The 13,630-nt window shown below is 37.1% G+C and overlaps 2 protein-coding genes across 3 annotated transcripts; both read right to left on the bottom strand.

The window, feature by feature from the left end:
- Window positions 1-1,126: 1,126 nt before the first annotated feature.
- LOC112517394 (probable receptor-like protein kinase At5g20050) lies at window positions 1,127-5,802 on the bottom strand. Of its 2 annotated transcripts, none has more exons than XM_025124807.1 (7): window positions 4,745-5,802; window positions 4,318-4,472; window positions 4,031-4,244; window positions 2,941-3,172; window positions 2,380-2,527; window positions 1,963-2,302; window positions 1,127-1,422 (listed from the first exon to the last, which is right to left on the bottom strand). In XM_025124807.1, exons 1-6 carry the CDS (start codon window positions 5,790-5,792, stop codon window positions 1,976-1,978), a joined length of 2,124 nt encoding a protein of 707 aa, XP_024980575.1. In that variant the 5' UTR covers window positions 5,793-5,802; the 3' UTR covers window positions 1,127-1,422; window positions 1,963-1,975. The 2 variants fall into 2 exon arrangements, with proteins under 2 accessions (XP_024980575.1, XP_024980576.1); XM_025124808.1 differs by having other exon boundaries at window positions 5,003-5,802.
- A 3,336-nt stretch (window positions 5,803-9,138) lies between these two features.
- On the bottom strand, window positions 9,139-10,383 carry LOC112516460. The gene is made up of 2 exons (XM_025123507.1): window positions 10,198-10,383; window positions 9,139-9,520 (listed from the first exon to the last, which is right to left on the bottom strand). The coding sequence occupies exons 1-2, from the start codon at window positions 10,374-10,376 to the stop codon at window positions 9,301-9,303; spliced, it is 399 nt and encodes a 132-aa protein (XP_024979275.1). The 5' UTR covers window positions 10,377-10,383; the 3' UTR covers window positions 9,139-9,300.
- Between the last annotated feature and the right edge of the window lie 3,247 nt (window positions 10,384-13,630).

Here is a 13,630-nt window from a genome sequence, read left to right as displayed (position 1 = left end):
TTGTGGACGAGGCTGCATAAGAGGTGAAACAAAAGACTCGAGAGAAATATGAAGGCTACATACATGGTCAAGTTTTGTCTTGGGTTGGTTTGCATAATTTAGCAATAGAAAGTGCCTTAATTAGCATATGTAATTAGAAGATAGAATTGTACTTGATAATTTCAGAATCTATCAATCCATGGTATATACAATTGGAGCAATTAGGCGTCCTAGACCAAAACGCTACAAAACAAAAAGGCTTCACCAATCAAAAAATCCGTCGGAAAAAACCATCACCGTCGGAGGAAAATGTGGCTGTAATTGTGATTACCGACGGAAGGTGATTTGTCAATCCTGTCCCATCACAAATCCACCGAAAATTACCGGTGGAAAAATCCGTCAGTGAAATCTCTTTGTTTTGTAGTGAAAGTAAGAGGTGTTGATCATTATCAGGTTGGAATGGTTATGTCACACCTATGCATAGGCATTGTTAATGTCAACTTGACGAAGAGACCAACCGTTTCTGATAGCTAGAGAGAGAATCATTCGGATTGTGGCCGACTTAACCACTAGACTGAAGGTTTTGGTGTAGTCAAGACCGGGTATTTGGTGGAATTCTTTAGCAACTAGACGAACTTTATAATGGTCGATAGAGCCATAGGGTTTATATTTGGTACAAAAAACCCATTTACATCCAATAAGGTTTTGAGATGGAGATGGAACAAGATCCCATGTGCGATTTTTAAGCAAAGCATTGTACTAATCTTGCATAGCAAGGATCGAGAATCTTACAAGTAAGAGGCAAGGTAAGGATCGAGAGCTTACCAGATAATAAGCTCTTACTAACAATCCATCTTGATGGTCGAAAATGTTATCCTATAAGGTAAGTGAGGGTGACGAATACTGTTGGTAAATGCGACTCCCCAATAAACATTTGGTAAACAAACCCTCAAAGAGTTGTTTTAGTTGAGTCAATAACCTGTTTTGGACCCTAAGACTCTTTTTATACATCTCCAAAATGTATAAACTTTTTAATCCAATCAATAGCATCTTACAACTTTTTTCAATCAAAAGATACAACAGATGACTGAAAAGCATGTCCGCCAGACGGCCAATAAGCCGCTGTTGGTCCATGCGTATACGTAAATGGAGTGAAACAAGCGGAGGACATAGTAAAATTGCTAGAATTTGATACAAGGACGAATCGGTAAAGATTTGGCAAACTATAATGTCTATAGATTTGGATGGGCATTGCTAGAAAGCATCCTACACAAATTACAACTAAGAAACACGCTATTCAGGTGATGTTAATAAGACTTTGAATCAAATGCTTTATAATATAATATAATATAATATCAAAGCATTGCTGAACTTTGACACAATATGATCTTTTTATCTCTTCCTGCCTATTTGTCAGAGTGCCGTTGAATACGGAGAGAATACCTACAGAGTAAATTCAGGTCACAGTTGGTGTGTTAGCGCAACTACATCCATATACGTATACGCATAGTATAACTCAAGAGCATGAATGATGCCTTAATGAATTAGTGAACAGAATAGTGAACAACGATGTTAACGTGTTGTATGTATATAAGGTACATTCAGAGGAAGTTCAGTTTGCACAACAAAAAGGAATCCAAAATGTCAAACAACCTTAGTCCAACCAAACTAAAGGAAAGTACCTTTGGAATCTAATCGAACATTGAAGATATATGTAGTGTCAAGGATAAGTTTAGACATAACTTCTTTAAGTACCTACTACCTAGAGGAGAAAACCATTGGTATGCAGTTGGGGAAATGACTTGATAACAAAAATTAACAATCAATATATAAAAATATCGTGTATGTGTGCGTTTGTTTGTTTTGGAAATAGCAAACAACATGAATATCGGTAGTTTGTTTGTATTTTGTAGAATCTGGTTGTGCCACATCATCTCTTCAACATCTTCTTCCTTTTATATATGTATAGAAGATATAGATTACCTGCAAGACGCTACTAGCGAGGGATTAGCTCTGATTTGAACTCCTCAACTGCCTCAACATCGTAGTCATCAGGCTCAAATTCAAACTCCTCAACTGCCCCAGCATCATACTCTGTATTATATGAAAAACCTCTTGTCCACCATAGCGACGGTGGTCTTCCGGGAAGAGGGATAGAATGAGAAGAGTTGTTAAGTAACATGCCAATAACTGCATCCATACTTGGTCTGTCACTTGCATCTTCTTGAATACACAACAACGCAACGCGGATGAATCTTGATATTGAACTCAAGTTAGCAACACCTACACGTGGAGACATTGCTGCCAACGAATCAATCCAGTCCTACAACAATCCAAAATGTCTATGGTTATACCCCACCATTCACAACAAAGAAAATATTAATCCATGATAATACTAACCCTTTCTCCAAGTTGGTGGGGGACTTCAACCAACCTCCAGAGTGATGTACTCCAAAATACCACTTGTAAAACCAAGAAACCAAAATTGAAGACATCAGCCTTGGTTGACAAACAGCCATGTAGAGCATACTCGGGTGCCATGAATCTGCTGTCAAATATGCAGATATTGGCAACAACCAACAGTATGAATTAAAACAGAAAAACACAGACATGCATGTAATGAAAACTTAAAAAACAGATTCACACAAAATCTAAACAAAATTTAAACAAAGTCACTCAAATTACTTCAAATCTAAAGGGATTCATTGCTTCATAGAACACTTCCATGATCAAACGGAAACAACACCAACACACAAATTGCTTTAACAACACATTCTTATGAAAACGATATATTTTTAGAAAATCAAACACCAGTTATGGTTAAAACTACAATTCCAATAAGAGAGTCCTTTTTGTTGGATCCAATGGATTCCTTAATGAAACAGAACATCTGAAAGAGTTCAATAAAGATGCATTGAGATTTAAATCAATGGTTCTTTAATGAATAAGTGCATATTTTACCAGGTCCCACAAATCGCATGAACAGCAATGCAATCAGGCTCATTGACTTTGGAACATCTTGAGAACCAAAACCCAGACAGTTTGGGAACCAAACGTTCATCTAGAAAAATGTTGTGAAGGTTTACATCTGCATGCATGACCCGAATGGAAGCATGCTTATGAAGGTAAACAAGTGCATGAGCAACACCTAGTAATATTTTGTACTGCTCAACCCAATCCAAGGGAGCACGACCTGCAAAGGCAGATCGTGAATATAATATTAAAAACTATCATTTTATTATAAAGTTCATATAAAAGACGATTAAGAGTATACCCTGGGTATTGATAGGAGCGTTTTACTCAGAGCATCCACAATGGTGCTTATTTGAAAGCTTTTTGGAAGCTTATGGGCCACATAAACTCAATGAAAAGGCCCTGACAAGATAAAATCACCTTTTCGCTTGTCCAGTTACAAGCAAATATTTTGAATGTGGGTTCTGCTTTCCTTGAAAAAGCTCACTCAAAATGCTTGACCATTGGATGCTCTTAGAAAGTCAATTATCTTAAGCTGTGGTACAAGTGAATAATGTAATGGTACAAGTAGGGAACTGTAAGTCGGTAAGTAGCCTAAGAAGCATAAATAAAGGGGGCGGGAGGTGAGAAATTTGACGTACGTTGGACCAATTTGAATAAAGTAGAATTGAATTCGATACCAAGTAAATGATTACATCGTCTATTTCAAGGCCTAAGAAATTATATATTGATATAAAACATTGTTAAATATCAAAACAATGATAAATGGCACAATCGATTTAGTAATAGGTTGATATTAGGATGCCGTAAATTAAACCAAAAACTCAAGTATATTGAGATAAGTAACTCGGGGCATAGAATAGTTAGAATATTCTATTTAAGTTGAACAGACAAAAACAGACATTGTACCTATTTGTACCACAGCCTAGTATAATCGACTTCCTAAGTAAAAAAGCCTCCTATATTTACTAGTCAATACCCAGGGTACCGATTGCTTGCTTTTAAACTCCATCACGAATTCGCGAACGTTGAACCAAAATGTGACCTTGGTGTAAAATTTCAAAATAATTCATTTTACCATGTATCAAGTCATTTAGATTTGCATACAATGCAATGTCATAGAGGAAGTACACTTTTGTTCCTGCAATGCAATATCCAAGCAACTGAACCAAATTCTTATGTTCAAGCTTTACGAGTGCTGATGCTTCATTCATCTCACATTCATAATTGCTAAAGGAAAAGGAACCACTCCGTTCAAGAATTGCTATATCTTGGCCATTTTGTAGCCTTCCCTGAAAAAGGAAACCAGGTTGAAAACAATGTGCAACTTGAAAAATATGTAATTAGATATGTGATTATGGGTACCTTGTACATGTCACCAACTGATTGTCGAAACATTAATTTGGAGAAGCTCTCAGTTGCAACATTGATAGTATCAAAATCAAAACGGCGTAATATTCGGTTTTCACCTCCAACTGTATAAAGGTATATATCCAAGGATTTTAAACTTCTACCTTCAACTGCAAGTTCAATAAATAACAAGCTGTTAGAAATGGGTAAGATATCAAAGAATAGAATTAGTCTATGTTCAATAAATGCGTAATGCCACTCTGAGGTCAAATATGGGAACCACAATCTACAATTCATGTCTGTAAAAGAAAGATCTACGTTTCAATACCAAGCTATCATTTGTCAATTTAAATGAACATTATTGTTTTTCTTCTGTTAACACTTTGTACTGCAAAAATCTAGAGCTAAATTGAACATAGTAAATTGGAAGAGAACGTAATACCCGAGTTTTCCCAATTGGATGGGAAAATAAGCTTCGGTACCTTTCTACCAAATATTGTCATGCCTGCAGGCTGCAACATAATGTTGCTTTTCTCCTGTAAGGCTAGGACAGACTCAAGACCCACCAAAACCTCAGCCATCGTAGGACGTTGCTTTACATGGCTCTGCAAACACCAGTCTGCTAGTCGTGCAAACTCCTTTAATGATTTAGGGGATATTCTCCCCTTTAGATTAGTATCAACGATCTGCTTTAGCATACCTTCTTTGATGGAGTCTTGAGCCCATCTCGCCAAACTCCATTGCTCCTCATCAAGACTTCTATCCACTGCTTGTTTTCCACATAAGACCTCAAACAATACCACCCCAAAAGCATACACATCAGACTTTCTCGTCAACCGACCAGTAAATACATAATCTGGATCTAGATATCCAAATGTGCCTTTCACCAAAGTGCTGACGGAGGTGCATGGCTGATTTGTTGGACCTATTTTAGATAAGCCGAAGTCTGAAATCTTAGCTTCCCAACAGTCATCTAACAGTATATTTGAGCTCTTCACATCCCGATGTATAACTCCATGATTTATACCCGTGCCTGTGTGAAGGTAATGTAGCCCACGTGCGGCTCCAATGCATATTTTGAGTCTTCGCACCCATGATAGAGGAGTTCCAAGTTTGTGGAGATGATGTGCAAGGGTTCCATGAGGCATATATTGGTAAACAAGGATCATCTCTTGCCCATCATTACAGTAACCAATCAAAGACACCAAGTGGCAGTGCCTTAACTTAGAAAGCGTCTCAATTTCAGCCAAAAACTCCACTGCTCCTTGATTAGAAGTTGCTTCCAGCCGCTTAACGGCAACATCCAAAAGACTTCCCTCATTAGCGACTGTTCCTTTGTAGACTTTCCCAAAACCCCCACTCCCAATCACCAACGACTCATCAAAGTTCTGGGTTGCTATCTGAATCTCAGAAATTGTAAATCGCCTACACGGTTGTAGTGGCTCTGATGACGAGGAGGATTGGGCCTGCTGGCCGGTCTGAAATGACATAGTCAATGATATGAATTAGAAAGGGAGTCTTGATAGCATCTCCAACTATATGGTCATAGGTATAGTCTTATAGAGAGATATACATGAAGTAGGGATCATGGCTTAAAATCAATTAATATCCCATATATGTTGCTTCCCTGAAACTGCAGTGTAATTTGACAATTGACAATTGACAATTGAAAAAGACTACAGTAGACTATATGGAAAGTGTTCTACGCGGTTAGCATCCGCGTTCAACAATCAACTATGCATAATCTTCACCTTATTTTCCATGTGACGTCACATCAATGTTTTATATACGCTTCGTCTTATAAGCCCATATTCCACAAAGATGAAACAGTTACTTCATAAATGGCTCTCATGGCCATTGCTATCTTTAGAAAAGGTTTGATAGTTACATTTTTTTTTATCAACTTCCGATATGAATCTCTTCGTGCTTCTTCACAATTCCCATCCATGTGTTTCACTTTAACATGCTCAATCTACTAAGTTTATATACGAAATTAAAACCCTAGATTTAGTATGAACGACATAAATTGGGAGAAACTTCCAACTTACATGGATATGACGATGCAGATTCTAAGTCATGAACTAAAACTATCCCGACGGTCGTCTGTGGTTCAACAACAATGGTTGTCGAGCGGCAATGGCGGGTGGGGAATGATCAACTGGTAATATATTGCTAACAAAATTACAACGTATATAATACAAAATAATTCAGAGGTTTTAGAATTACTAAGGAAGGTAGAACTCGGGTTGTTTGGTTACCCGTTAATAGTTTCATTAAGAGGCAACATTTGAATCGTGAAGAGGTGAATATTGTTTGGCCAAAAAAAAAACTTTGTCTATTAATGGTTCTAAAACACTCTGAATGATTTTGTATCATGGATCTCCCATAACCATTAAGAGCCCTAATTTCATTATACATAATTACCAAACAATTATATTTTATTTTACACTATATCATGAGAGTCTCTTAATCATTCTGACCACTTAATCATTCTGCACTAAACCATTCAACAATTGTCAAATAACTCATTCTTTGTAGTAGCCGTCTCTTAATGTAACTATTAAGAGGTAAATATCCCTAATTTTGAGATTCATGTTACTCCTACCAAGAAACATGTCAGGTACAGGACATTCGTGTAGAAACAGGCAGATGAGACCAAATCGATATACTAAACAGCTTTCCGTAGAGTGCTATGATCCATTGCTGACTTCACCACGATCGATTAGGTGAAACAGTTCAACCTTTCTTCAACATAGGGGACAAGGAGCGAGGCCRCGATGGAAGAGATCAAACACGGGAATAAAACACCAAGAAAACCTTAAAAATTCCCATTCTTCTTTGACGTCAAGGAAGGCTACCCATGGGTATTAAAGGAAGAGACAGAATCTCATCTGCTTGGCTAGTCGACATAAGCAATGCCCAAATAGCATAACAAACAACTCGTAGATGAAATTCTGGATTTTTTTTCCGATTAACCTGGATATTTGACACGCTATGCAAGCCGACTAATCACAGAACGACCACCTGCTTTGCAGATAGCCCGGAGTCACCGCATTTGAACCTCTGTGGCCACAAGAGGATTTTTATTCCTCCTTGGATTTGAATCTGAGTCATCCAGGTACTTTTGACCTTTGGAGTCAAGCTCAAACCAATCAGGCACCACCTTTATGGTAAAAATTCTGGATATTGTTGTCAAAGGAAGAGAAACTTTGTTCCCTCCAGATCTTTCCAAGTATTTTTCGTAAGCACATATGGATTTTTACGATGATATCATTTTCATCTAATATTCTTCTGAATTTATAACTTGAACTGCAAAACATAAAATGAAACAACATAAATTGTACATAATTGAAGTATTTCGAATTAAGGTTTTGTTTGTCAAATTAACTCATGAAATTTCATATCATATCTACAAAATTATTACGAATTTATCGCACCATAATACGATACTCACATATTACCGTCACTAAAACTTGTTTTGCTGTCTAACTTTATGTACCGTGAAATTGTAAATTTGAAGAGTGAATATAAAGATTATAGATACAACATATATGGTAACTGAACTTTTGATTATTAATTACACACACACATATATCTATACGACATTAATAAGCATTTAGAACATAATCTTAATTACAACCCTTAATTAAGCACATAGTACTGCTCTTTAAAGCCTGGATTTAAAAAATCTCTTAATCACAACTCGTAAAGCATAATGTACAAGCTTTTAATGCAACGGTTTTAAACTCAACTAGGAAGATTTCAGACGCTCTTTCCATCACAGTCTTCTATACTAACTTTTACTTTCTCAATTCAATTTCAAAATAATGTATATTTAATTGAAGTGTTGGGTTGGTCGAGTTTATGTGCATATGGTGTTACGTTGCATATGTGAATGTGTATTTAAATGAAGTGTAATTTACATGCATTTGGTGTTACATTGCATATGTGAAGGGTATTAGTCTATAATGAATTTATGTGCATTTGATGCTTTATTTTTCATGTGTTGGGGAATTTCATATATGAATATATCACATATGGCATATGTGCATTTTATGTTATAATTCATATGTGAATGGATACTTGTAGAAAATTGAATCTATTTCAACTAGCACATGAAAAGTATTTGACATGCACCTGTTAGCTTAGGGGTCGTTTGTCAAATGTCTATCTGGTAAGCGCTTACTAACAAAGTTACCACTTAAGAAAACGGAAAGACCGAAACGTAGACCAATCTTGCTGGATTACTCCCTTCTCCAACATAATTGGAATGTAAAACGTTGTTCACATGTCGTTCGTTATACATTACTACTGATGCAAACAAATGCTCTGGTGATGAACAACGAAGTAAAACTTCGAGCGATTGGTATAAACGGCAAGGATCTTACGATGGAAGGAGACTACACTATCTTTTAATTTTGGAAGAAATCATAACAGATTAGAGGGTATATTTTAAATGCAACCATGTCCATTTGTACAACTAATACAACCCAATTAATTGAATTATTTATGAAAATGATGAAAGTTCATTTATTATAATTTGAATATTTATAAAAGATGACTAAAGTTTATTAATTACGATTAATATTTTACATTAAGAAACAATAAAAACTTTTATGAAATCACATATTCATCAAATTAAATAGACGGTTGAGATTAAGTTGTATTAATTGTACAAATGTAAAGGGTTGCATAATAACTCACCTCTATTTTACTATTCAATTAAGTAGCTTTTTTACCATTGCAATCCAAATGCCTTTTAAAAACTCTAATTTTGATGTTTAAATTAACTTAGTATTAAACCCATGACTCATGAGCATAAACATGCTTGCTACCTTGAATGAAAGAAAAATGATGTCACTGCTTTGCTGATTGAATAATATATCCAGCAAACTCCTGATAGAAAAATAAAAAGGTTGAACAACTTCTAAACCCATAAATACCCCTCCCTCCTTTATAGAGTAGAAGAAGATTATACACCACAAAGACGATTTTCCGTTAATCAAACTGTTGTCGAAGCTGCATCTCCGTTTCGCTTTTCCACGTAGCATGCGATGACTGACCCTTCATACGTTTGTTCTTTTCCTTGTCTTTAATCATAGACCCTTTCTTCTTTGAGAATTCATCTGTCTCTGCAACAGGACGGTCGCCACACACAGGGCATACCATCCCTCGTGCGTTAGAGAATGTTTTAGGTATTCCGCATTGCAGACACATCCTGTAGAAAAACAATCCCGTCAGGGGTATTTAAGGAACATACTATATAACCTTATGAAAACAGAACAAAGCGCCATTGATCGAGGAGCAAGTCGACAAATTTACTCTTTAGTCAATCTTTGATATGGGAAGGGTAATTTAGAGACATCGAATTTGTATATTATGAAATACGACTATCTTAAGTTGCTGACAGGCAAACACAGTGGATAAAGTAAGTTCTTTTAAGTTTACAAAAGGTTGTGTTTGGTATGCATACGGGACAGGACTGGACATGCGAGAATGAGGTTGACAGGTTAAATAATTGTAGAAGGTTTTAGGGTTTTAATTTGACATGGGTAGTTTAGTAATACACCACTCTTGTCTCATCTCCCTATTTTTGATCCACATACTTTGGCAGAATAAACAAAAAATGCATTTTTGTTCCAATCAGTCCTGTTTTGTCCCAGTCTAATGTTGCAAAACGTGGGACACCAAGTTTTTATGTCCTGTCTCGTTCTGTTATGCGTACCAAACGCACCCTAAAGATGATTTTCCATCATAATAAACAATTCTGGCCACCTGATCTGAATACTGTTAAGTACTGTTCATTAATGGACATACTAAACCACGAAAACCAGACCCATAGTTTCCAACATAAGAATGCGTTCGTTTGACTAGAAGAGAGATTGGGAGGAGTACCTCAAAAGGTCTGCAGCATCTTCTGCGTTTGGATTAGTTGCAGTTGCCACACGTTTAACAGATCCTCCAATTGCGTTTGAAGAAACCTTAGATTGAGTTGATGATGCATTGATGATATTATTCCCAGCATCACTGCTTACTCTCTCACGGATTCCAACTAATTGAGCTTTAGCCTGCATTACGGCACCTATAAAAAAACCATTAATGAAATCTCACACATGCTCCATTGTAATTACAAAGGATCATCATGATATCCTACATGGAACTGATAGTTGAGATACAGATACCATTAAACCCTAGCTGTAGCCTTATGCTGTCAGATGCCCTCCCTTAATTAAGCAACTATGGTTCATGGATATTCTTTAAATTACAAATATATGTATATATGCCTTGAGCAAAAGTTGAGTTAGGTTTTACCAGTTTCTAAGGAAGCAGATGTGAGCCTAGTATCTCTCACGAATGTGGTCGACACATCACAACTGGCATTCTGGTTAGATCCGGAACTTTAATGAAAAAGGACTCCCGAGAATCTACATCTACTACCAATATTCATCCTCTAAAGTGTTTTACTTACGAGTAGGAGTCCAAGGCAGAGTGCAAAGTGGCTACCTAAAGTAAGTGTGAGTAACAGAAGATGATTAACCATGCCATGCTGAACAATTTTTGACAATTTTCTTAATGGTTAGTTTGCAAAGAAACTACAAACACAATGATGAGAATAGCTCGCTCTGATGTAAATTAGTGTTATTTTGGCATTTTCACAACAACGATGATCAGTTTGCAATGAAACGAAAAAGTACAATGGTTAAAGAAAGCATTCAATCATTTGGGTATCAAGGAGAAAAAATCATAGAATTTGCAGTGAATTTTGAAGGAATGCATAAAAAAGTCCCACATAGGAACTTTTAGCAGGATATCTAATCAGAATTGGCTTTACACTTGCTAGGGGAGCATCTTGTATCAACCATTGTAGGACCACTGGAGTTGGCACAACACAAGTGTTACCAAGGGTACAGTCAACCTGAAGGAATAGTTGCTCAAAACCTGAGAGGAGATGGCAAAACTTGATGAATAGTTGGTCGATCCTTGACAAGGAACACCTAAATACATTTAGAGTGCTTACATAATACCCTTGGCATAGACTATGAAGCTACTGGTATGTAGAATATAGAATAAGATGCCAACTTGCATTCTACGAAAGGCAAGGAAGGTGCTTGGATAAAGTAAAGGAGGTCGATCCATGAACCTTCTTCTCAATTATTTTACACCAACAGGAAGTTTTTAAGTATCACCATTAAGGCCATAACACCATCTAAAATACATGGGAACTTCACCTGATATTACCTATTGGTGTATTTGCTAAGGTTTCTTAATTGGTAATCACCACAAACAAATTTTCATCATAACAGCGGAAGACAATAAACAAGGTAATGCACACCATCAGTTGTCTGCAATTAGATGGTTCTTCCTATTTGATAAATGATTTTATTTTATATATCTTTACTATCAAATCACTCTAAATTAGTACATTTCTAGACTAATAGGACCCAACTAAGTGTAAGATTTCTCTTTTTATACCAGCACATTCAATCAAAGAGAAGAAGCCAAAACATGGGCTGTTTCCACAGCACCAGCAGCCCACAGCACCAGTAGCCCAGCAGCATAAAAAAACTAAGTAAAAAACCCAGCAAGGCTGCTGCCCAGCCCAGATCAGTAGCGAGAGGGAAAGAACGAGGTGCAAGAGATCGAGAGAAATCGGCAGCGAGATGGAAGACGTGGGCAGAGAGGGATCGAGGGAGCAAAGTCGGTGGATAAAAGAGGAAGCAAAGAGCCGTTCCAAGAGGCTGTTCGATTGGGGGCTGTCACGAGAGAAATAGAGACAGCAGAAAGGGGCTGTCAATTGGCGATAGAGGGGAGAAAAACAGGAGAAATCGGGAGGCTGTTGGGTCGAAGAGATAGTCGCGAGGGTGAAGGGCAGAGGCTGGTTCGAGAGAGACCGAGAGTGAGACAGCAGCTGRTGGTCGGCTGTTCGATTGGGGAATACGGATGCGARACTGAAGCGGACAGCAGGGGAGGATCGATTGGAGAAGAGGGTTTTTTATCGTCAAATTCTTACGGTAAATCCTAAAATTCTTTAGAATCGGTAACCCARTTTAGATATGTGCTGCTAATTTATCTATTCCAACATTAGTTAACTTTAGATTTTGAYGTTTTYCTACTTTGAGATGTCGTTGTAATYGTTTKGGACMAGCTTATTTGTGTAATTTCTAGGTTAATCGTTAATTTCATTTGAACGTTAATTAACTTGGCCGATTAGTTAACAGTCCTATGAATGCGTGTTATTCAAAACATTAGATACGTAATTGTCTTGTGGCTTTGATATGGTAACAATGGAACTCCTTGAATTCAATAAAGATTTCAATTTGAGTTCTTGAAATCTCATAATCAAAGTGATATTAAGCCGAGCATATGAGCTTAATTATTTGAGTCGGTGTTTTCTAATTCGTTAAAGCTAATTACGTTTGGGATGTTGAGAGCTTGTTCATTGTTCCACTTGTAGTTAAGATTTAGCTAAAGAACTGATTTTAGCTAATGTCTAGTTAGGCGAAAACGAAGGTTGTCAGAGCTTGTTGATAACCATACCCGACTTGAGCTTGTCCTATCTTTTTACGTTTGCGAGATCGCTGATAAGTATTTACATCATCATCGAGAGTGATCTAATGTTGGATTTCGTTCTAATTGTTTATAATAACTTTTAATCGCATATTTAGTCTAATTAATCATATCCAAACCCCCCCCCCCCTTTTTTTTAATTATTTTTAAGTCGTCGCTTTGTATTTGATTTTTCTAGACATAGTAAGTTAAACCGAGTCCCTGTGGATTCGACCCGACTTACCGCTATTACAATTTTGGTTGTAATTTAGCTTGTAGTTGGAATTTATTATTTGGTGGACTCGGCATCCGTCAAATTTTTGGCGCCATTGCCGGGGACTCGGTGTTTCTAACGGTTTATGCCTAGATCTTCACGTACAGGTACGCCTATTCCCATAGACACAGAAATTGAACGGACAGCCAAGCGATTCAGGAAGCTAGCTAGGCTTCGGAAGGCGCAAGGCGAATCTTCAAGTTCACCGGTAATCAACATCTGGAAGGATATTGAATTACCATCCGAGTCTGAAAGCGAAGTAGAGGAACTTAAGACGGAATCTGAGGAAGAAGAGGAGGAAAATCCGAAGGTCAACATGGCCGATGAGCAGACTTTACGTCAATTGGCAACCCAAGACGTTGCTCAAACTCCAATTTGTATCAGGTATCCGACAGGTAATCAAAACTTTGTTCTTAAGACTGGCTTGGTCCATCTCTTACCCACATATCACGGGTTAGAGAACGAGGACCCTAATAAGCATTTAAAGCAATTCCATATTGTTTGCTT

This window comes from Cynara cardunculus (genome assembly GCF_001531365.2).
Source record: "Cynara cardunculus var. scolymus isolate 2C chromosome LG 8, CcrdV1, whole genome shotgun sequence".
Lineage (NCBI taxonomy): Eukaryota > Viridiplantae > Streptophyta > Magnoliopsida > Asterales > Asteraceae > Cynara > Cynara cardunculus.
Note: the sequence above shows the minus strand (reverse complement) of the source record. Positions and strands in the feature narration are given on the sequence as shown.